Source organism: Ochotona curzoniae, unplaced genomic scaffold (assembly GCF_017591425.1).
Source record: "Ochotona curzoniae isolate NIBS_2020 unplaced genomic scaffold, NIBS_Ocur_1.0 contig_4692, whole genome shotgun sequence".
Classification (NCBI taxonomy): domain Eukaryota; kingdom Metazoa; phylum Chordata; class Mammalia; order Lagomorpha; family Ochotonidae; genus Ochotona; species Ochotona curzoniae.
Genome location: NW_024466361.1, coordinates 2122827 through 2146401, shown reverse-complemented (window position 1 = coordinate 2146401; position 23575 = coordinate 2122827). Strand labels below are relative to the sequence as shown.

General features: G+C 41.4%; 2 protein-coding genes across 2 annotated transcripts in view; both read right to left on the bottom strand.

Moving 5' to 3' along the window:
- Nucleotides 1-23575, bottom strand: part of EXOC4 (exocyst complex component 4) — an 817909-nt gene that overhangs the window by 175627 nt on the left and 618707 nt on the right. The window lies entirely within an intron of this gene.
- Nucleotides 1-23575, bottom strand: part of LRGUK (leucine rich repeats and guanylate kinase domain containing) — an 87729-nt gene that overhangs the window by 1729 nt on the left and 62425 nt on the right. Inside the window, exons 17-20 of the mRNA XM_040987473.1 lie at nucleotides 11819-11955; nucleotides 10660-10748; nucleotides 7864-7977; nucleotides 1558-1709 (exon numbers count right to left, since the gene is read on the bottom strand). Coding sequence (XP_040843407.1) covers nucleotides 1558-1709; nucleotides 7864-7977; nucleotides 10660-10748; nucleotides 11819-11955 — 492 coding nt within the window. The remainder of the gene's footprint in view (nucleotides 1-1557; nucleotides 1710-7863; nucleotides 7978-10659; nucleotides 10749-11818; nucleotides 11956-23575) is intronic.

Genomic DNA, 23575 nt, shown 5'->3' with positions numbered 1-23575 from the left:
GTCGAGTGTCCCTGGAGTTGAGGTTCCAGAGATTCAACACAAGATAATACTGACAACCAAGACTTTGGTGCTGTGATGGCAAATGCATAGATGGCATGAATTTTGGGTGTACAAATTTCACACTTGGTCTTAGCAAAAAGGCCAAGAAGTGATATTTTACAAAATACGAAATAGTGACTATGGGGGTTGAATCAAGATCCTAAATGATCTAATCAATAAAACTTGAATGACAAAGCATAGAAACAAAAGTTGCATTTGTGTAAAAACAAATTGCCTGACATATAATGGATGATAGAGATACAGCTTGGCAGTTTTTGTGAAAAAGATATGAAAGTTTAATTTACCTAAACCCCAGTAAGATGCAGTTGCTAAGAAAACCACCGTAGAAGCACATCAACAAAAGGCTGACTATGACACTCCTGTCCCTCCCAGCCCATGGAAATATTCAATAGACAACCAGAGACTAGCTAAAATAACTTGATAGGAGTTCCAGAATAAAAAAAGATGCAATGAGATAGGAGCGCAGATTAGAGGTCCTGGGGGAGCAGAGCCTTGGTGCCATAAGAGGCTCGTTAGAACACTCCCCACCTTTTCGTGAGATGACATAAAGGCCTCCTGAGGATCATTCCCTAGAAGTTTGGTGTTGGAATTCCAATCCTTCATAAGTAAAAGCCTTGAAAAGATCATGTTTTGGCCAGTTGTTCTGAATAAAACCACAGTCGAAGAGGGAGTATGCTTCTAAATTGGTTGGAAGATGCTTGCTTTGCCAACTTGTCCCTTTTGGAGGTACCATCCACTGTACCTTCTCATCCTGGATAGCCTAGAAGTCTGTGTTTTCATTTTAGTTTGTTGATCACTTCTGCAAGCAACATCAGGCAGAACAACCACTTCTGGACTCAGGGAGAACATCCACCAAAGGCTACTAATGGTGACTGGTTTCCAGGTTCTGGAAAATTCTCACAACCCAATCCTTCTTCTGTCAGTTACTCCCAGAACTTCATCATCTATCCTGACACCTAGGTTACTTCCTCTTTTCCCATTTTCCCCACATTCTTCTAAGTCATCACTCAGCATTACATACACACGGACACTGAAAATCCATTATTCTGGCCCTGTCTGAATATGTGTCTACAAAAATGCTTCTTTGGGAATAAGAAGCAAGAAAGCAACAAATCCAGAATCATCAGCATTCTTCCAGACCTCCACCTTGAACCACTGGAAAGCAAGTGCAACCCTTTGTGCTTCTCTTCACCTTCACTGGACGCAGCCCAAGTTACCAAGACCTCTTCCAGAAACTGTCCCTCAGCCAAGTCCCTGCAGGTAGTGTTGTTCAGTGGGCAGACCAGCAGCTGCCTCTCTAAGGAGCTAAGCACTCTGGGCATATTTCCGATCCTTTTGAACTTGCTTCTCACCTGTAGCAATTGGAGACAAAAATAACATAACCTTCCTCTGACTTAAAATACTCATTTAATTAATGCCTATGGGAAACAGAAAGACAGTGGGAACCATATATAGGTAGGACACACATTCACAGAACCATGTAAGGAAAGCACATACCTTTGAAGGCCTGGTCTGCATCACCATCACTTAATCCCAATCCTGGATGGGAAAAATTGCTGCCCTCTGAGAGCTGAAGAGACACTTCTTTGTTCCATGCAAATGACTGAAATAACTCAGGGTATCTCATGGAGGAATATATGTCTTTGTCGCTAGAGAAACACAAAGATCTTTTTGAGATGCTATTAATGGCCACAGATTTATCCCTATGATTTAATTTTATCATCTTTATCGAGGCACATAATAATTTACACATATGTCTATACTGCACTATTTCTTTTTAAAAAAAAAAGATTTATTTTTATTACAAAGTCAGATATACAGAGAGCAGGAGAGACAGAGAGGAAGATCTTCCGTCCGATGATTCACTCCCCAAGTGACCACAATGGCCGGGGCTGTGCCAATCCGAAGCCGGGAACCAGGAACTTCTTCCTGGTCTCCTATGCGGGTACAGGATCCCAAGGCTTTGGACCATCCTTGACTGCTATCCCAGGCCATAGGAAAGGAACTGGATGGGAAGTGGAGCAGCCAGGATTAGAACTGGTGTCCATATGGGATCCTGGCGCATTGAAGGCAAGGAAATATGTGAGATATATTAGCTAGGCCAATGCGCCGGGCCCTCTACTGCACTACTTCTAACAACAACAACAACAACAACAAAATCGCGTGAGAAGCTGCTGTGTTCCTACGCAGCTAGTTCTGGGTCACCAGCTTGAAAGCTACTTCCCACCCCCACCCATGTGGTCCCTTCTGTCCACCTGTGACACTCACCTATCATCACCTGGAACCTGAGAGGGCACTGTATTGCATTGTTGCTGAACCATGCACCCTGCTAACCCCCTTAAAGGCCTGTCTGTGATAGGGAGGGGTTCACGCTCTTGGTCGCATGCTTCCATCACCCTGGCACTCCTACTCTTGGCCTCCCCAGTACCTGCCTGCTTTCTGGCCTCCTGTGGCCCCTGAGCATGGCCCCTGTATGTCTGTATGCCTCACCCTCTGTTCACTGCTTGGGCAAGTCAGTGAAGATGTTAATGCTAAGATGCTTTGTATTTCTACTTTGTGTACTTTCAAGAGTTCCAGGAGAGGTGAGGCCTAGCAGTAATGGAATGTGGGCAGAGAGGCCAGGGAAAGGTGAATGTCTGCAGCTTTGTAAGTGTGTCCAGGCTGTTTGCTGCATGTCTCTTAGGATAACTTCTATTGCTGGGAGAGCTGGGATATAGGTCTTCAGTCTAATGGATGGACTTCAGGGTAATGAACATTTGTTCCTCTTGGGGTTTTGGTTCTGACTGGATTGCCATATGAACTTGTCATTTGCTAATTTTAGTGTGTTCTGTTTTCATCAAGCTTGGCTAGTAAGGACTCCCTGATACATCCTAGACTTGTTTGGCATGATCTTGCTCGCATCTTGTAACAATACAAACATGTACACATGCACAGAGACTCCAGCAAATAAAAGGTTTGGGGAGAAAAGGGAAAAAGAAACTGCTGACATAGGTAATGAAAATCAAGGATGAAAAGGTTTTTGAACGAATCGTTTTTCATTCAGCACAGACTGTCTTGTGTTTTTTGGTGCTTCATTTTTGTGTGTCTCACGTTTTCAGTTGGATGTTAAGCCTCACAGGCAAGACAGCCATGTGGCTTAGCACAAAGCTCTTGTCCTAGGCCCAAACATCACCCCTGAGGTCTGTTACCGCCTGTCCTTGGACAATTCCTTTCACACCACTTGCTTCACTTAAAACAGAGATAACATATTTGCCCTCATAGGTTTTAGAAATGAACCTGTGTCATGTATAACATCCATCATCACACTCCCAGGACAGTGGTACATAGTAAGTGAAATCTTTTATCTTTATAATTTTGCTTCTCCTATCTCTTGCACATTCACACCTCAGTTCAATAGCCTGGGCTATCTATAATTGGTTTTGTTTCCCTAGAATAAAGCTTAATTATTTTTGTCAGTATAGCATATATGTTACAAAAATTTAGATCATACAAAATACTAGGAAGGAAAAAGGGAAATAGCACATTCAAAATCCTTATAACATTTAGCTCTTTTTTTTTTCCAGTATGTAGTTTAATTTTTTGTTGCTCATGCACATTATTAGTGAACAATTTAAGTTCTTAACTAGACTCTGAGCCTGATATTCAGCAGCTGTATAATGTTCTGCCGGCTAGATGAGTCACATTGATTTTACCATTCCTGTATTATTGAACCGTAAGTTTTTCTATGTAATGACTATCTTTGCATATAAGTTACCATACTTTGAGTAATTTTATTAGTATTTGCCATGGGTCTGATGTGTCCAACCAAATACACATGTAAAAATCCCAAGCCCAAAATTACAGTATTAGGAGAGGCGAGTTTTTGGAATACGAGATAGAATCATCAAGAATGGGATTGGGGTCCTGGCAAAAGAGATCCCCCTAAATCCCCTTCTCCCTTCTACCATGTGAGGCAGTTTCTATGACCTGCAAAGTGGGAGTGCATAGCACCAAATATGTGACCAGCTTTATCTTAAACATTCACCTTTCACAACTGAGAAATAAATGTGTGTTTTTTATCTATCATTCATTCCATGAAAGTTTGCTAGGCACCCGGAGTGTATTAAATAAAAGTTCCCAGCAATGAGACAGCTTAAATAATTGGATTTTAATATAAATTTCTTAACTAATTTCTCCAAAGACTATGAAATTTTATTTTTCAACAAAAGCTAGACCCTTTAGCCATGTCCTTCTTTTTGCATTATTTAAAAAAAAAAAAAAAGGTTTACTTATTTGAAAAAGTTACAGAGAGAAGAAGAGACAGAGAGAGGGAGATCTATTTTCTATCTACTGGTTCATTCCCCAATGAGCAATTCTAGACCAGACCAAAGCCAATTATCTGGAATTCCATCCAGGCCTTCCACATGGATGTGGAGGCCCAAGAACGCGAGCCTCGTTTTTCCATGCCTTTTCCTCGTACTTTAACAGGGAGTTGGATCTGAGTCAGTGGCTGCATGGGTGGCTGGAGTTATGGGCATTGGTGCTATCCACTCCTCTACAATGCTAGCCCTGTATCATTTTAAAAAATAATTTAAATTTTTTTAAATGCTATGTTCATTCACCAAGCAAAAAGTAGTATACTGATTGAAGTTGCTTTCTAATTATAAGATTTAAATATCATAGATGTACTAATTAGCTTTCACCTCCTCTTTTGTGAACTGTTTATGGCTTTTGCTCATTTATCAACTAAAGACTAGTGTTTTTGTTATCAGTCTTTGAAAATTCCTTAAACTTAACACTGTATGTTAACCTTTTTGTTGATTGTTTTTCTTTTAATTTGTCTTGGATCAAAAGAAACTTAAAATGTTTGTAATAATAAAAGCATATAATTTTCATCATTTTTTTCTGTATCTCCCCACATTTTTATTAACATTTTACCATACTATTATATACATTTACTGTAAACCAAGTCAAATTATTCCAGATTGGCTTACAATATAAGTAAAAACTCCAAGCAATTTTTCTCTCAATGCCATGTTACTGCCAAGGGCCTACTATTTCAGTGGCTTTTTAAGACATTTGAACAATGACTCTATTTATAAGTAGTGTACTTTTATTGACTTATTGATCTCAAGCACATTGATAGATTTCTTCTATTAGAGGGGAAATTTAATTTACTTTAGAACACTACTCTTCTTCTGCCCTCAGACAGCTCTGCTCTAAATTCCTTTATCTGTCAGTTCTGTACCTTCATGTATCAGATTCAAAACCTCCATTTCCTGCTCCGTCAACAACAGATAAGACTATTGGCTCCACCTCCACCTCATAAACTCATTTTTATTGTCAAAAGTGATTACACTAAATTTTGAATCTGGAGCTTTGTCTTTCCACGATGTGAATGGAGAACTGTTCAGCACCAAACATAGTAGTTATGAATCTATGTCCCTCTCTGCAGTTCAGGTTGACCTCTACTTTTTCACACTCCACATTTAGCTTAGGCTCATGTCAGTAGCAAAGGCTGATGCTATTAGGACTGTACAATATGAAGCCTACATTTAACTGAGGGTGTTTCTCTCTACCAGAATGATAGTAAGACTGCCACAGAGTGTCCTGAAGAGTGCAGGGCTCATGCAACTCGGAACCTTGTGTAACTGAGGATCTAAGTTTGTGTTGGATAGGCATACTGGAAGCTCTAGTTCTAAAGTGAGTCCCTCACATTGCCCGTAGAATATCAAAACGGTAAGCTGAGGTCACAGTGGTTGGTTGCACTTGGGAATCCAGAGCCAGCTTCCCTGGAAACTTCTACTGCTTAGCATGGACACTTGCCTACCATTGGACCTGGGTTTCCCAAACAACTACTGGCAGGAGGGACAAACATTCCCAAGAGACAGAGTCTGATCCCAGAATTCTCCTTCCACATTTTGGCAATTTGTACCAAGTGGTGGAGAAATTCTAATGGCTGCCTGAAGACCAACAATGGTGGTTGGACAGGGTGGGGAACAAATGCTTCCCACCATCGCGCAATCTGTTCTTGGGTCTGTCTTCTTTATATGGGACAGTAACTGTAGGATCCTCCTCACAGACTGCTGGATCCCCTTTATGCAGCGTATTCACATCCCCAGGATATCTTATTTCCAAATCTCTTCTCCTTATACAGGGTAACTGACTTTGTCCAAGAAGTACTTCCAAGAGAAGTCTAAACTGAGCCCAGCATCACCAATGTCTGGATTTCACAGCAATTGAAAAAAAAGAAAAAAAACCTTTCCTTTGCTTCTTACCATGGGAAAGCAGCACTATCAACCCAGGCATGGAATCGGCTTGTAGATTATGTCTAGACTGCATCTTTCACCCTGAATATAGCCTTAGATGCATTTACATTTTATGGGCTAAATCTTTGACCTTAAATCACAGACGCATGAAGATGCTCTTTCTGCTTTTGTGGAATGCATAATACAAAATTATATCAATATAGTACCCAAGCACCATATCTATTAAGTATAAAAGAAAACAGAGAAAATGCAGAAAGAAAATTATGCCTGGGCTTTGAGCATATGTTGTATTGTTTTTTGCAAGGCTGCCATAAGAGGGACCATAAATTAAGCGGCTTGAAGCCTGAGCCAGTGGTGTCGGCAGAGCTGGCTCCTCCTGAGGCTGTGAGGCCCATGGCTGCCTCTGCTCTTCTTGATTTCCAATATCAAGATTATCATTCCAGTCTCGACTTCATCACCACCTGGAGTCCCCAGGAGTGTGTATGTCCAAATTTCCTCTTTTATAAAAAGGAGCAGTCACACTGCAAAAGGCCATTCCGTGCCAACATGACCTCACCTAACTCATTGCAATGACCCAATTTCAAATAAGATCACATTCCGAAATCCTGGGGTTTAGACCCCAACATATGAATTTGGAGGGGGTACAGTTCCACCCGTGATCCATGTTTCAGTCCTTTATTTTGGGTAAACAATTTGTCTGTATTTAAAACACATACCAGAAAAGAGATCACAGAGCAAGTTCTGCCTTTGAAAACATTATTTGTCATTTGTATCAAAGTGTTAGATGAGTATTCTTTGAAGTTGGAAGTGAGAAGTTGGAACTGAAAGACACATGTACGGCCACACATGAAGTGTAAGTTTTGAGTGGCAGATTTTCTTGCCACGGAAACAAATGATCTATAAGCCTATGGCCTATTGGAGGCTTGTTTTTCCTTTCTTACTGTGTTTCTACCAGTATACATTACTGGCCCAAAACTGCAGAGTTTAAACATATACTCAGAGACCCATAATTTCAACCTCATTGCTGAAAACTAATTTAACTACATTGCCAGGGTCTCTCCTATCTAGTGAAATAAGAATACCTAGAGGGAATGATTTTTCTGCAGCTTATCTTAGGAAAGGAAACATAAAATATCACAACAATAAAATTCAGACATGATGGAAAGCATTGCTCATTTTAATAACTGTTGCTCTCATGACGACGCAGCACCCTCCTAGAACAGTCCTTTGTTTGCCAGACTTTTAACATAACTTTAAAAAGTACCACTAATACTTCAAAAATTATAAGCATGCTCATTGTTGAAAATAAGAGGATAAATTACCCATAATTTCATCAACAGAAGACAATGTCTTAATGTATGTTTTCAGTGTTTTTCTTGTTTATTGAAAGTTTATTGAATATTTGTTTAAATTCTCATGGTCTACTCCTTTCAGATTCCACAGAGGGACAAGGTGCCTTGTTTTCCAGTCTTAGGGTTTCTCTGAAGCCTATTAGTGCACATCTTGATTTTAATCAGCAAAAATAACCAATTCCATCCAAAAATGCTCAACTTACCTCTTTTCGGAATATAATCCAAAGGGAGGCTTAAAATACTCTTCACAAAGGTCAAAACTTTTCTTTATTTCTTCTAAAGTTGTGAAATCATGTACAGGCACTGGTACTGGACCTCTGAAATTGGAAATTAAAAAATACAAAGGACTCTGCATAGTCCCAAGAAATAACACCCATTTTAACTGATTGCCAATGTGCCCGTTATGCCCCACCTAGAAGTAAACTCCAAAAAAATGTATTTTGAATAATGTAATATGGACACTCAGAGACATATACTTGGAACGCTGTCTTAGTTGCTGCTGCTGTGTTCCTACGCAGCTAGTTCTGGGTCACCAGCTTGAAAGCTACTTCCCACCCCCACCCATGTGGTCCCTTCTGTCCACCTGTGACACTCACCTATCATCACCTGGAACCTGAGAGGGCACTGTATTGCATTGTTGCTGAACCATGCACCCTGCTAACCCCCTTAAAGGCCTGTCTGTGATAGGGAGGGGTTCACGCTCTTGGTCGCATGCTTCCATCACCCTGGCACTCCTACTCTTGGCCTCCCCAGTACCTGCCTGCTTTCTGGCCTCCTGTGGCCCCTGAGCATGGCCCCTGTATGTCTGTATGCCTCACCCTCTGTTCACTGCTTGGGCAAGTCAGTGAAGATGTTAATGCTAAGATGCTTTGTATTTCTACTTTGTGTACTTTCAAGAGTTCCAGGAGAGGTGAGGCCTAGCAGTAATGGAATGTGGGCAGAGAAGCCAGGGAAAGGTGAATGTCTGCAGCTTTGTAAGTGTGTCCAGGCTGTTTGCTGCATGTCTCTTAGGATAACTTCTATTGCTGGGAGAGCTGGGATATAGGTCTTCAGTCTAATGGATGGACTTCAGGGTAAGAACATTTGTTCCTCTTGGGGTTTTGGTTCTGACTGGATTGCCATATGAACTTGTCATTTGCTAATTTTAGTGTGTTCTGTTTTCATCAAGCTTGGCTAGTAAGGACTCCCTGATACATCCTAGACTTGTTTGGCATGATCTTGCTCGCACCTGCAACACTGGCAGCAGGCAGGGAGCAGCTGGCAAGGAAGATCTGAGGCTGTTCAGCTCCCTGTTTATGTAGCAGGAAACCTCAGCTTCTGAGCTCCTGCTGTTAGTTAACTGCTACTGGCTACAAATGATCAATGTGGCACACAACTGCATCTCGTGGTGACGTTTTGTTAATTCTAAGATCATTATAATCAAGTTACTAGAGTCTACGCTCCTACCGCCATCATACATCTGAGTCATGATTGTTCCAAGAATTTCCAAAACAGGGAAGGAAAATGAGTAGCTCTTAAGGCTCCGCTGCTAACCTCAGCCTTTCTGAATATCCAACTAATTCCCAGCATGGACACCGCCCCTAACTTGAGCCTTGTTGAATGCAAGCCTTTCTTAAACCTTGCTTTTCAAGGTGTGCTTTGGCTTCATATGTACATAAACCTTTTTTCCTGTGATGACTTTGCCTGTAGACCCAGTCACTCCCAAATAATTACATTCTGATTAGAAGATTAGGCAAATTTGTATACTTTAGTATTCTTTCTATATTAAAAGCCGTTTATACAGGCAAATCATCTTCCTTACGGTTTGTATGTTCTTGTAAATCCTAGTATACTTATTATGTGAGGTCCAACACTTTATTAGCTGCTAGAAAAGCTGAAATAGGTGCTTCCCAATGTTGTTTATAATTAATGTTTTAACATGAGATCTGATATAGTTCCAAAAGCTGCAATACACTCTAAATCCTAATGGAAGGTATTCTCTTTTCACCTATTCATAATAATAAAATGTATGTCTGTTCTCTCAGAGTGACTTTAAAGGAAAAGAATCGCTCAATTGTGACGGAGTAAATCCAGCTATAATCCATCTCAGGTTTGCTCAGCCATCTTGTACAAAGCTGCCCAGCTGCAGCTTCAGCCGGCGAGCTGGTGTGAAACATCTCTCTGCCCCTGTAAGGATCAGTTTGGTCCTCATATTTCAAATCCTGAGTCCATACAGCCATACATCCTTGTTTGAATAGGCATGATTTGCTGCTGGCCAGTGGGCACACAGGCCCCAGGTCCAACTTTGCCCATCTTCTGCAATTGTTGAGCCAAAGATGATCTACCAACATGGAGAAAAGTAATTCATGTTTCTGAAATAGTAGCGGGAAAACAGCCAAATGCCTTCTTTTATTTGTATTAAGAGTCTTGTTAGCTGAATAACGGGTTCTAAATAATTGTTATTAATGGAATAATTATTATGGCCACTAACATCCATGAAGACTTTACTTATGTGGTAGGCATTAAGGGAAACACTGCATACCGATGACTAAGAATTCATGAATTAATATACAATGGTTCCTAGCCTCAGAGAATTTACAGTCCAATACAGAAAACGGACATTAAACAAATGATCCCACAAATAACTGCTTCCTATTGCTTTAGAGCTGTGACAGATGAGTATAAGGTTCTCAACAGGCTATAATTAAGCTTCAGTCAGCAACAGCCTTGGGAAAGGCTAATATTTACATGCAAACACCACCAGAAATGCTATTCTTTGCAGTCTGAAAAAAAAAAAAAACAAGAATGCCAGCTTCTGGTAGCTATTGATTCATTATACCTTTAAAAAATATATTAACAGAAGGAAACACAACTCAAGAACTGTATTGCTACTGAACAGTGGGAGTCAGTGTTAGTCCAAAGGCTTCTGCTTCTGTTAAGGATTTAAGATTGTTATATATGTACACCAGAAAAATCAACCAAAAGTCATTCCGGTATCAATAAATATAAGAAGCTACTACCTTTGAAATAAGAATATGTGACCAGGGGGTGTCCTTCCCATGAGGGCCTGTCGGGCTGTCTCATATTGTCTGTGGATAGAATCTTTTTCCTGGACAAAGAAATATAATCAGAAAATTATAGTGATGTTAAAAATACGCCCAAGGATTGAAATAACTACAACCATTCTTTTCTTACTAAAGAACCAAACATATATTTGTTCAAAGGATTATAAACAAAATGTTTTTATAAAGATTGAAATTTCTTCCTTTTTTTAAGATATATTAATTTTTATTGGAAAGTCAGATATACAGAGTGGAGGAGAGATAGAGAGGAAGATCTTCTGTCTGATGTATTCACTCCCCAAGTGACTGCAATGGCTGGTACTATGCCGATCCGAAGCCAGGAGCCAGGAACCTCTTCCTGGTCTCCCACATGGGTGCAGGGTCCCAAGGCTTTGGGCCATCCTTGACTGCTTTCCCAGGCCACAGGCAGGGAGCTGGATGGGAAGCAGGGCTGCCGGGATTAGAACCGGTGCCCATATGGGGTCTCAGTGTATTCAAAGCGAAGACTTTAGCCGCTAGATCATGGCACCAGGGCCAGTTGCTTCACTTCTGATCCGGCTTCCTGCTAATGTGTCTGGGAGAGTAGTGAAGATGGCCCAAGTGCTTCGGCTCCTTCCCATGCACAAGATCTGGATGCTCCTGGCTCTTGGGTTGGCCTTGGCCCAGTCCTGGCTGTGCTAGCCATTTGGAGGGTGAACTAGTGAGGAATCAATCTCTCTCTTTCTCTCTCTCTTTCTTCCTCCCTCCCTCCCTCCAACACTACTTTTAAAATAAATTAATATTTTAAAACTCTGACCCTTTTTAGTGGACTCACCAAGACAGTTAAAATCATACACATTCTATGCATTAATCTGATCATGGTGCTTTTCTAGCCTTGCTAAATGAGGAGTTATCACTGGGAGCCTGGATGCTTACCAATTCTTCAGTACTGTATTTTCAGAATCTATTTCTACTCTAAGAGATGTATAAAGAACTGACGAATTATGTCCTCAGTTGATATCAGAGAGAGAGAGAAAAGTTTGGGCAAAAGTTACTGATTTCAAAGCGTGAAGTCTCATTTTTGTCTGATGCTGCAGAAGGCTCAGTTGCAGCTTTAACCCTTCTGTCTATCCCTTACCACTGGTGTTTTTTTGGTTGAAAGTTTGGGCCATAATTTAATGAAGTAGTTCCTGTCTGTGGAATCCTGGAAGTCGTTCAAGTTTGATATAGGCTTCTGGAGAGGCTCTTCAGATCCTCGGTGAGATGTCTGACCATCTGGTAAGAAAAAAATAAAATTTAAAATAAAGGGCATAACACACAGTCGGAGAAGGGGATTTTCTGAACTGGTGCTAATGTTTTATATATTGTTGTTCAAACACACAAAAAATGACATACTTAAAGTCAGTGCATTTCAGTGGTAAAATAACAGTAAAATAAATAATAATAAATCAGTGCCCAACATGCCCTGCGTGACCCTAACATGCAGTCAGGAGAGGAGCAGAATTAAAGGAAGGAAGCCCCAGCAAAAGCAGTGGCTGCGTGTGGGAGCATCACTCCTGTAATAACCTTCCACAGACAAAATGCTTCTAAAGGCTAACATAGGTATAAAACATGAAGTGCTAAAAAGGAATGTTGAAATATAAGGGAGGTCACTGTTTAAGAGAATTTATTCATAAATCATGCCTTACATTTCTTTAAAGCATTACAAACTCCAGACACCTTTCATTTATGACTGTAAGTGTCTAATGCTGCTCCTCTCTTAAGAGAGGGCCCAGGTAGAAATACTCTTTGACACAAAGGAGCAGGCACAGTTTTCTAGAATATTGCTTTACTGCATGCACCTTAAGTCACCATGACTAGCTGAGCAGATGTAGGAAGCTATTTTCACTCAAAGACAAAAATGCATGCATATAAACAGAAATTCAGTTTGCTTTTTTAATCTAAAGCAAAGGTGAAATCAAGCCAGGAAGTTTTCCAGGTGCTCCGGGTAAAATCACTGTCAAGGAAGTTGATAGTAAGAGGTCAGAGGGCATCAGGGGCGAAAAGTGTTAGACAAGACCAGGGTACCCAGGTGAGGTGGCAGGGCTTGGAAGCCTCCGTTGCTGGTACATGGCTTGGCACAGAACCATAACTGCACTGAGAAACAGCTGTGGGAAATTAGATCACTATGTACTCTCATCACATTATGTGGCAACTCCACACCAAAAACACAAAGCAAAGGTCACTGCAGATGAGTAAAAGTGTTTAACCAGGTTAGGGAAGTCTAGTCTAATGCACCACGACCCAGCACCTGTTTTGAGAGAGGAAGAGATATTCAAGTGATGTAACTCACGGGCAAACACTATATCCACAGAATTCCACTCAGCAACCTACAAAGGAACATTATAGTCACTGCATTTATCACAACCACAGGCATAAAAGGACACAGTTTAATGTAGAAGCACTTGCTGTTAAATCTTTATGACAAAACGTCATCTGCGTTATATTTATCAGGTATCTAGTATATACCAGATGGTGCTTAGGATGCTGGAAAAGGCCTTGATCCGTGGAGATTGTATTCTAATGTGGAGATAGAAAATAAAAGCTTCAATAATGTCAGATAACAAGCAGGACAGAGAAACAGCAAGTCAGATAAGGGGACACAGTAAGACAGAATACTAAAGAGGGGACATCTGAACTGACATCTGAAGACATGAACAACAACATTCAAGTGTTGGTTCTCCATCAGGCAGAGAAGGTGGTTGAATAAGTAGCCAGAGTAATGAAGCATGCTTAATCCAAGTGTATCTATTAAGAATTTAGTGTAGCTAAAGAGGGTTGCGGGGGGAGACAATATATTAATTGAAAATAATTATCACAGGAAAAGATTATGTGTATGCATGTGTACACACACACATACACACACTCTATCCAAAGATAGCATTTGTGCTAGGTTCCTTTCTCTAGCTTTCAGAAACATTAGCCATCTGTACTATGGTGTAAACAAATTCAATCTGATGATACAATGCAGCTGTAATTTCAAGAACTTAATGTCTTAATGATTTCTCAGTAATGAAAACAGTTTGCATACAGATAATGTGTTTGTATTACTATTAAACTATAATGTAGTGCCATCGTTGAATCGATTAAGCTCCTGTAAGAAACAGCTTCACACATACAACCCTTAATGTAATTCTAATGCCTTAATACATCAACAGGCAAAAGAACTTACTTCCCAATATTATAATATCCCACAACAAAGCTTCTTAATGTGATGTTATTTCTAAGTATCTAAATTAAAGTCAAACTTGAGAGAACATTTTTAAAAATAAACTATTATATAGCATACAGAAATAACCAGGTTTTTCAGTAGATGGGCTAAATTTACTTAAACATCTACAAATGAAACATGAATGAACTCAACAATGCATGGAAGAGTTTGGACTTCATGGAGTAGTATATCATTACGAAATGTAGGAAAATATAAATGAAATATCTGAAACAGTAGCAACTGCATCTCTAATTAAGTCAAAGAAACTTAGACTTCTGAAACTTATGTTCCTTTGAAATCAGATGAATTACAATGTTAAAACATTTTAGAAGAATATGCATAGGATCTAACCTAAACAGCAAATGCAGGTCATGTACTACAAAAAGAGGAAAAAGTAAAAGACACTGATGATCAATCACTGTGAGACGGCCAGCTAAGCAGCTAGTAGGGAAGTTACTTTTGAGTGTCAAATGATCAGTTTCTTCATTAAGATTACTTATTAAATCACTCTCCTATACAAAATCATGAAACTGATCACTTTTCAACTTTTAAAAAATCTAATAAACCTGGTAAAAATATATCAATTCTAAAGCTTATCTCTTGAAAGCATTTTGAAATAGATGACATAAAAATGGTTTTAATTTTCAAACACAATTTGATACCTGAGTGATTTTTATAATCACTTCCCCCCAAATGGTGCTTCAAATTATACTGAAGTTTAAAAAATTAATGTGTATGCTGTGCAGTGAGTGCTGGGTCGATGAATCCTGGGGGTTGGACATCCAGTGAGGTCCAGGTCACCTGGCCTGGGTCCTTGGGCCCGCATGTGTGGTGGGTGCCAGGTACATGAACCCTGGGGGTGGAAGTATGGCAGGGTCTGGGTCGCCTTGTCTGGGTCCTCGGACCTGCGTGCAGTGGGTACTGGGTCATGAGTTCTAGGGCATGGGAGTCCAGTGGGACCTGGATTGCCTGGCCTGGGTCCTTAAACCTGCTTGCATGGTGGGTACCAGGTCCTTGAGCTCCAGGGCTGGGGAATCCAGTGGGCTAGATCCCGTGGCCTGGGTCTTTGAGTCTGCTTGCACAGTGGGTGCTGGATCCATGAGTCCCTGGGACAGGGGGGACCAGAGGAGTATGGTAGAGTTCCGGTCACCAGGCTCGGGTCCTTGGGCCTGCCTGTGAGAACTGGTCCTCCTCAGTGAAAAAGATGGAATAGTGGACAGTTGGCTCAGATCCCACAGAAGACAGTGACAGTCCGGTGGGGCTTTCAGAAGACATGTGTTACCATAGCAGAAGAAAGACAACAGAACAGAAAGGACAACTATCCCAGCCCAATGATGACACCAAATATTAGGGCGAATGGAGACTCTAAGGTTGACTATGTCAGCCAATGGACACTCAAAGTGTTCCCTCATTTTTGTATTAGTGAGATCGACACCATTTCAGAACTTTCAAAATCACCTGGGCAGAGCCCTTGGAGTGAATGCCACATCAGGACCCTGGGTCCATACTGGGTGGTCATCCTCCACTCCTGGGTGCTGGGGCAGGTGGGAGGCTGGGTGTGGCTTCTCCCCTTGTCTCCCCACTCCCCCAAGACACAAGAAATGGAAAACTTGCAAAGTGATCACACCCACTTTTCCTTGGCCCTCGATCCTTCCTGCACTGATGAACTATGTAAGCATCATCTAAAATAAAAAATTTTAAATTAATTTGAATAATTTATAATTACCATAGTTAGATGCATATTTATACATATACAAAATGTAAATGTCTATCATAGAATCTCTATATATATCTATCATAGAATCTCAAATATATACTGAGGAAAAGGACTTAAAATAAATTAAAACAACATGAAGATTTTAAATGTTTATTTTAATGGTATAGTTATGATTTTTAAAAATTATTTATTTTTATTGGAAAGGCAGATCAGACTTACAGAGAGAAGGAGAAGCAAAGGTCTCCCATTTGCTGGTTCACTCCCCAGATGGCTACAGTGGCTGCAGCCTGAGCCCCAGCCAAGGGCCGTCAGCTTCCTCCAGGTCTCCCATGCAGATGCAGGGTTCCAAGACTTTGGGCCATCCTCTATTGCTTTCCCAGGTGACAAGTAGGTTGTTGGGTAGGAAGTGGAGCAGCCAGGACATGAATTGGTGCCATATGGAATCCTGGCACTTGCAAAGTGAGGACTTGGCTATTGAGCCATCGTGCGAGGCCCAGGTTTGTAGTGCAATTATAACGAAAGCATCTAGTTTATTAGGAAGTACTATCACAACGTGTCAGAGGAAATGTTTCTCTATTTGTGCTTCCAATAAAGAACAATTAGAAAAATAATTTTACATAGTATTCATAATTTTCATAGCAAAATAAATTTTAAAGTAGAAAGCAACCATGTAAGCACATGGAAATATGTAGTAATGTTCATGTTATACGTATATTAAAATGAATACATTTATTAACTATTCTAACAGCAAAGTGTTAAATTATCATTTAACCAGACAAGTAATCATCCATTTCAATAGAAACAAATTGTACAGGAAAAAAAAAGGAAGCATTTGAACACATCTTCACAAGAGAAAAATGAGGCACAAAACTTTTTTTTCCAGTGAGCTGCATACTTTATAATGTCTTCAGCGCTATATTCAGAAGATTCCAATTAAAACATATGTCTGTTCATATATCAGCAATATCAGCAATTTTTGGTTTTTGGATGAATGAATGGCTTTACCACAAGGCAATTAGTTGACATTTTAAGAAGATAGAACACGGAATGGGTAGGAGATCTGGTATTTACCAACCACCTAGCACAACATGGGAAAGAGAAATTGGAAAGAAAAGGGTAGCAATGAGCGGCAGCAAATGGGACAGGAGGTCTGCGGGGAGCTTCACTGCACACTAACGCTTGCCAATTCTTTAGACAACATACTTAAGTCATTGTATGCCTCATTTCCACTTAACCCCAAGCTGCTGCCTCTGCTGGCTAAGGGCTCAGTTTTTGAGGGTAACTTTTTCAAGGCTGATGTTTCGTTGGTCACTTTCCCCAAAGGCTTGGTTTTGTTTTAAATATTTTTTTATTTTTATTGGAAAAGCAGATACAGAGAGGAGGAGAAACAGAGAGCAAGATGTTCTGTCCAACGATTCACTCCCCAAGTGACTGCAATGGCCAGTGCTGCGCCAATCCGAAGCCAGGAGCCAGGAACCTCTTCCAGGTATCCCACAGGTGCAGGGACCCAAAGCTTTGGGCCATCCTTGACTGCTTTCCCAGGCCACAGGCAGGGAGCTGGATGGGAAGCGGGGCCGCTGGAATTAGAACCAGCACCCATATGGGATCCAGTGCGAGCAAGGAGTGGACTTTAACACTATGCTATCGCACAGGGCCCCGAAGCCTTGTTTTGGGAAACTATGGGTCTTGCAGTTGTGATAGCTTGTGTAAGTGTCCACCTTTGTCTCAACCCACCACAAAGACAAAATAAAATGCCTGTGATATGAACAATTAGCCTGCAGTATTTACTTTCTAACTAAGCTGAAACCCACAATACAAATGACCTTCATTTTATCAATAAATAAAAATAACATTTATTAGACTTCTACCACGTGCCTGCATTATGACAAGCAGTATTTTGCCAAGTATAATTGCCTTTTAGTGTTCTTCTAATTTCTGTTTAAGCCTTTTAATTCAGTTTAAGATGTCAAGATTTGTAAAAGGATTTTCAGAGAAGACCATCTCATTTGCCAAATGCTTCCCCCAGTTTGAACAGGCAGTGTACTTCTCCAATTAAGGACAAACTGCAAAAACAGTTTTTGTTGCTTCTATGTTAATATGAACAGACACTCGCATAAGCATTTCATATGTGCCAGAAAGTACTCTGGTTGGTTTTCAATGTATCATTTCATTTAACACTCACAACAATCCCTGGATTAGGTACTATAATAATATCTTCATTTTATAATTGAGAACTGTGCAACTTACCCAAGATTACGTGGCTAGAATTTAGTGGAACTGGAATTTCCAATGATTACTTTGATTCAGTATTACTGTTTTTACCTTGCATTTAAAAAAAAAGTTTTATTTATTTATTTGAAAGGCAGAGTTGCAATGAGGAAGACGCAAACACACTGCGAGCAGGAGGAGAGAGAAAGAAGAAAGCAGCAGAGGAGGCAGAACTCCATCTGCTGATTCACTTCCCAGCTGGAGGAAGTAAGGAGCTGGGAGCGTCATCTGCGTCTCCCACGTGGATGACAAAGGCCCAGAGGCTGGAGCCCTCTGTAGCTGCTTTTCCCAAGTCACCAGCAGAGAACTGGATGGCAAGTGGAGCAGTGGGGACATGGACTGGCATCCACAGGGAATGTTAGTGTCACCGGAGGTGGTTTTACCCATTACACCAGTCCCTCAATCAGAAAAATTATTTCTAGAATTACAGTTTTCAAAATGAACTGAGCAAATTCATTTAGGCAATGCTGTAATACATATTATGTTAACAGTGCAATAATCTGAAGTAGAATTTGGAAGTTCTTTATAATAACAAGATCATTTTCATGGTTGTCTTACAACAAATGGCAAGGAAGCCAGCTAAGTACTTGGTGATGAAAATACTTTTGACCAAAATTGTTTTGAAGTGTTTTTCCCTCTAATGTTTACAAAATGATTTACATCTATGCATATAACTTTTTGGTATATCTTAACCTCAGCCTTCACAATGACGCAGCTGCCCATACCCTAGATTCCTGTCCAGAGAATTCAGACAGATGGTGTTGATCTATGCAACCTAACTGGAGGGCAGTCATAGCAGGGACCTCTCAGGACAACAGCTCAACACAGAGCCATGTGCTCTCGGCAGGACTTCTCTAACTCATGCCTGCAAGTTGGACTGCGAAATTGGTTTAGTGGTTATAATCAGCACTTAAACAATTAAAGTCAGCACCGCAGAAGATACCAGAGCAGACGGTCACCACGGCGAGTGTTTCATGGTACTCTTCCTCCTCTGTATGTTTACCGAATCATACTATAAAATGTACTTCTAGTTAAGGAAGTTGGTGAAAAAGATCTTGAAATTCACTGATCAGATGAGTCTTCAACACATGAAATTTTGCTATTATGACGCAGTATCATGTGGGTTTTCAAAAAGTTCATGGAAAATATATACTATGAAAAAATCATGCACACATTTAAAATTTTTCACTAAATTAAACATTTTAAATCCCATTTTCTGTTAACTTTTTGAAGTACCTTCATGTTTAATAAACACATAGCTGGAATCGTTATAGCCAGCAAACAGAGCCACTTGTAGTAAATGGATGGCTCACAGACCTTTAGCGGAACATTATAGTATATCCAACGTGGCTGTGTGGCCATCTGAGGAGTGAATCTGTGAATTCTCTCTCTTTCTCCCTCCCTCCATCTCTTTTTCTTTCTGTTTCTCCGTCTGCCTGCTTTCAAATAAACAAGTATATCTTAAAAAGCAAGATGTATTTTAACTTTGACAGATATTTGTAAAACAGTCCCCCAGAAAAGGCAGAGCAATTACTTTCCAACTAGTGGCACAGGAAACTTTACCAAGAACAATCTATTTTTTTCACTTTTGCCAATTTAATACTCAAAAAAGTCCATTCTGTTTTAATCTTTTCTGTCTCATCACGCTATAAACAGGGAATCTATAACTTATAGACTCAAATTGGACAATAAATATACCCTGGAGAGTGACTTTGAAATAAATAGTATGTGTTTGAAATATTCATAGAACTAAAAACCTAAGACTTCATGGGTTAACTTATACTGAGGCTCTATACTTTCTGATGTATTATTTTTATGTAGTCCATCTCTTGTGAATTTTCTAATTATGTCTCATAAATACTTCTAAGGTCTGGAAATTTAACTCTAAACATTTGCCATTCTAAGTGCCTTCCAGAGACTCAAACATAGTTGATCATGGAGGAAACTAAGTCAATTTCTGAATTTTTGCACCTCAGGAAAGCGCTGGAGCCTTGGTACATCCCACACAGAGCTCACAAAAAACAGCTGCTCACCTATGCTTCCTTCCCTTCCCAGCTTGCCTAAAATTCAGTCTAAATCCTTGAAATGGACTCATTTCAGGCCTTTACCAACTTGTCTGACTTGTACAGAGCAAGTTGCAGGCATTCTTCCTGCTCCCTCAATTGCTACCCTTCCAAAAGACGCCTATAAAACAAATTCAACCATTCAGCGACTCCCCACAACTCCAAGTCCCACTGGGTCTCCATAGCCCCTTGCAGTGAGGAGATGGCCTTGGCACTCCTGCCTTTTTGCCTAGACAGACACTGATCCTTCTAAGAAAACTCCCCATCAGTGCAACGACTAAGCCTGAAAACTGGGAAACTTAGCTCAAGATGCCCTTCTTTTGGAGGTGTTTTGAGGGCTAATTCCTCTCTCCGAAGTTGAATTTAGTGTCCTTTCCTGGTGTCATTACAGTGGAAAAATTAGTAAAAGGGCTTTTTCTATCTGTGCATAGTCAATTATCTTGCCTGTTTTTCACAAAAGAGACATGAAGTGTTCCAATCACCTCAGTGTACTGAGCAACTTACCCAGTATCTGGCACAAAGCAAGTACTCAATAAACATTTGTTGGATGATTGACCCAACTTAATAAAAAAGAAACTTGAAATCATCTTACTACTTTTATCTCAAACTAGATAAATCAGAAGGCATTTAAATCAGAATAGCATTATATGCATCCTTTGTTTTATAATAGGATTTATGCTCCTGGATTTAAAAAGAAATCAGTTTTCTGCACTGCACCTGAAATAATATTTGATAATCATATGGTATTATACTAGAATATAGTTATCAGTAATATTTTTAAAATACAGGATACCAAATAGTTTTCTGTGTAAAACTGTGTTGCTGTGTAGATATTCAGCAACTATCTTGTAACATTTTAGGGGTTGGCTTTGAAGCGTAACTCACAGTTCTTTGTAGTCTGGGAATGTAGTCCCCATCCATGGGAGTTGGCCTGTGGGAATGTCTAAAAGTAACTGTGACTCTGGCCAGAGTAGACTGGTTTAAGAATGAGCACCTGGCCCAAGTTGGGCCAATTAGTCTTTGCTAAGAATTTGCTTCTTTAAACTCAGGCTCAAGGGACAAGGCAATGGAAGCTGCCAGAGGTAAAACTGGATATAAACTTGCAAGTCAAGGGCAGAAATTGATCTGAGTATGAGAATGAGTTTGGAGAATGAGGTCAACACAGAGAAACAGAAACGAGTAATGTCCAGGAGATGCTTAGAATTGTGATATGCATAATCACTGATCCCAGTCTGATATCCTGCTGCTGTCCTGTCCATCCCACAGATTGGCTGTGAGACTCCACTCGCTTTCAGTAGGCTTGCCTTTGCTGGCTCAGCTTGCATTCCGGTCATTTGCCAGCCCAAGACTCCTGATGGCATGAACAGATAAATTAAGAACTGATTCACCTGAGCTTTCTCCCCAGTATTCTTTAACTAATTTAACCAGATGGTTTGGCATAATGAAGGCATGAGCTAATTTACATGAACTTCCTTTCCAAAGAAAGAAGGGATTCATTTTGAAAGACATTTCAAACAAAAGTTTGTTCCAGGCAACATAAGCCAACACAAATCTGCAGTGCTTAATCATTGTTTCATGAATGCAAAGACGGCGTCTCTTCTTTACAGAAGATCCCACAAATTAAGCAGTATGTTTGAAACCTGGAGAAACAACAAAGGTTTTCTTTGTTTCGAAGGCTTAGTTGCCTATTTGAAAGACACAGTGTTGGGGGCGGGGTGGTGAGAAAGAGAATCTTCCATCTGCTGATTCACTCCCCAAAGGCCATAGTGATGGGCTGGGTCAGGCTGAGGCCAGGAGTCCGGGAACTCCATCAGGGTGTTTCCCGAAGGGTAGCAGGGGCCAAGCCCTCAGGCCACAACTACTGCCTTCCCAGGCTCTTTAGCAAGGAGCTGGATGAGAAGCAGAGCAGCCAGGACACTCGAATGTGGAATGCCAACATCGGAAGAGGCAGGTCTGACCACTGTGCACAATGCTGGTCCCAACAACAGCTTCCTTTCTCAGAGTCCTGTCTTCAGCATTTGATAACGCAGTGGGTGTGAGAAGTTTCTGGTCTATTTGTGAATTTTCCTAATGAAGTGATCATAAACCTATTGGCAATTTGGCCCTAGTTCAGTCAGAGTTGGAACTCAAGTTGTAATTCACGTCTGGACACAAAGGTTGTTTGCTGACACCAGCCTTCAGACTGGCTCTGTTGGATGGCAGCAACTGACAGACTGCCTCTCTCGTTTGCTGACCCCTTCTACAGTGGCTGTTCTCCCATACAAGAGGCCCAGGGGCACAGAGCCAGGCATTGGATGGCCTCCGGACGCCTGTGCCGACCTGTGGTTGCAGAAGCAAGTTAGCGTGTAGCGCTCTGGCTATGGCTCCTCATTCAGTCACGATGCTGCTTCAGGGGTCACAGAATCGACTGGCCTGGTGGCTGCAGTAAGGGCTCAAACTTGGCTGCTCTGACTGCCCCTGGCACGCAGTCTTCCCTCTCGATTGTCCTGCTCCTCCGCAGACACCTGATCTGGGACAGCAGCAGGGCTTTTGTGCCGTCTTGGTTGGATTTGCTTCGCTTGGGCTGGCTGCCTGGCAGTACGTGTATTACCTTTTTGGACCAAGCTCTCTCTGATCTGGCTTGTGTCCTTAGGGGCTTGTGCCTTCTCCACGGGCTGCTGGGCAGGGGCCACGCTCTCCTGCTCTGGGGCTTCTGAAGCAGTATCTCCCTTCTGAGATCCCCCTGTTTTATGATCTTGTTCCTCTCTGCCTGGATGCTCCACAGGAGTAGAACTGTGTGGTGGTGACTTGGCCAAGGAGTTTTCTGTCTGGAGTGTTGTCTCGGGTGCAGTCTGGCTCTCCTGGCTTGGCTGATGACTACTGAGATTGACATTGTTTTGTTGATGCAACCTTTCTCTTTTCAAAGATGGTTCTCTTTTGGACATAGCCCTGTTCTGAGCTGGGTCATTGTGCAGTCTGTGGGTATGGGCTGTTTTTCTGAAACGAGATTTTTTCTCCCTTTCCTTTTCTTGTAATTGAGGACTGTTAGGTGCTGGTCTGGTGTGGAGTGGCTCAGGGATTTCCAGTGTGCATTCTTGTCTTTTCTGGCTCCCCTGCAGGCTCAGAGCAGGGCTGGGGTTAGGCCCATCAGGCACCCTTGCTGCAGCTGGCTTGCCATGGGACCGAAGTGTCGCCTTTTTCAGATATGTTGGTCTGTTAGCTGTCTCTCTTTGGAGAAGGAGTTGCTTTTTCCTAGCTCCCATCTGCTGCCCTGGCTCCCGGTTGTGAGGTGAGGCCTGCATGTCTGTGGTCTTCTTGCTGGGGCAATGGGCTCCTTTGGGGGTCTTTTCTTGCACAAGCTTTGAATCATGATGAAGGAGCTGTGGTTCATCCAAGGGAGTGGGGATGTGTGGGAGCCTAATTTTCTGAGCCTCGTCTTCCCGCGAAGCACTGGGAGTGTGCTGCTGGGCTTGCTCCTGGCCAGAGGGGCTGATAAGAGGTAGCCTCACCTCACTCATATTCCCTTCCTGGGCTTGCTCAGGGTGGTAGGGGGCTTGGGAGCTCAGATTCGGGGGCAGTTTGGGTTGGGGAGGGCTGATGGGAGGAAGTTTAGTGGCA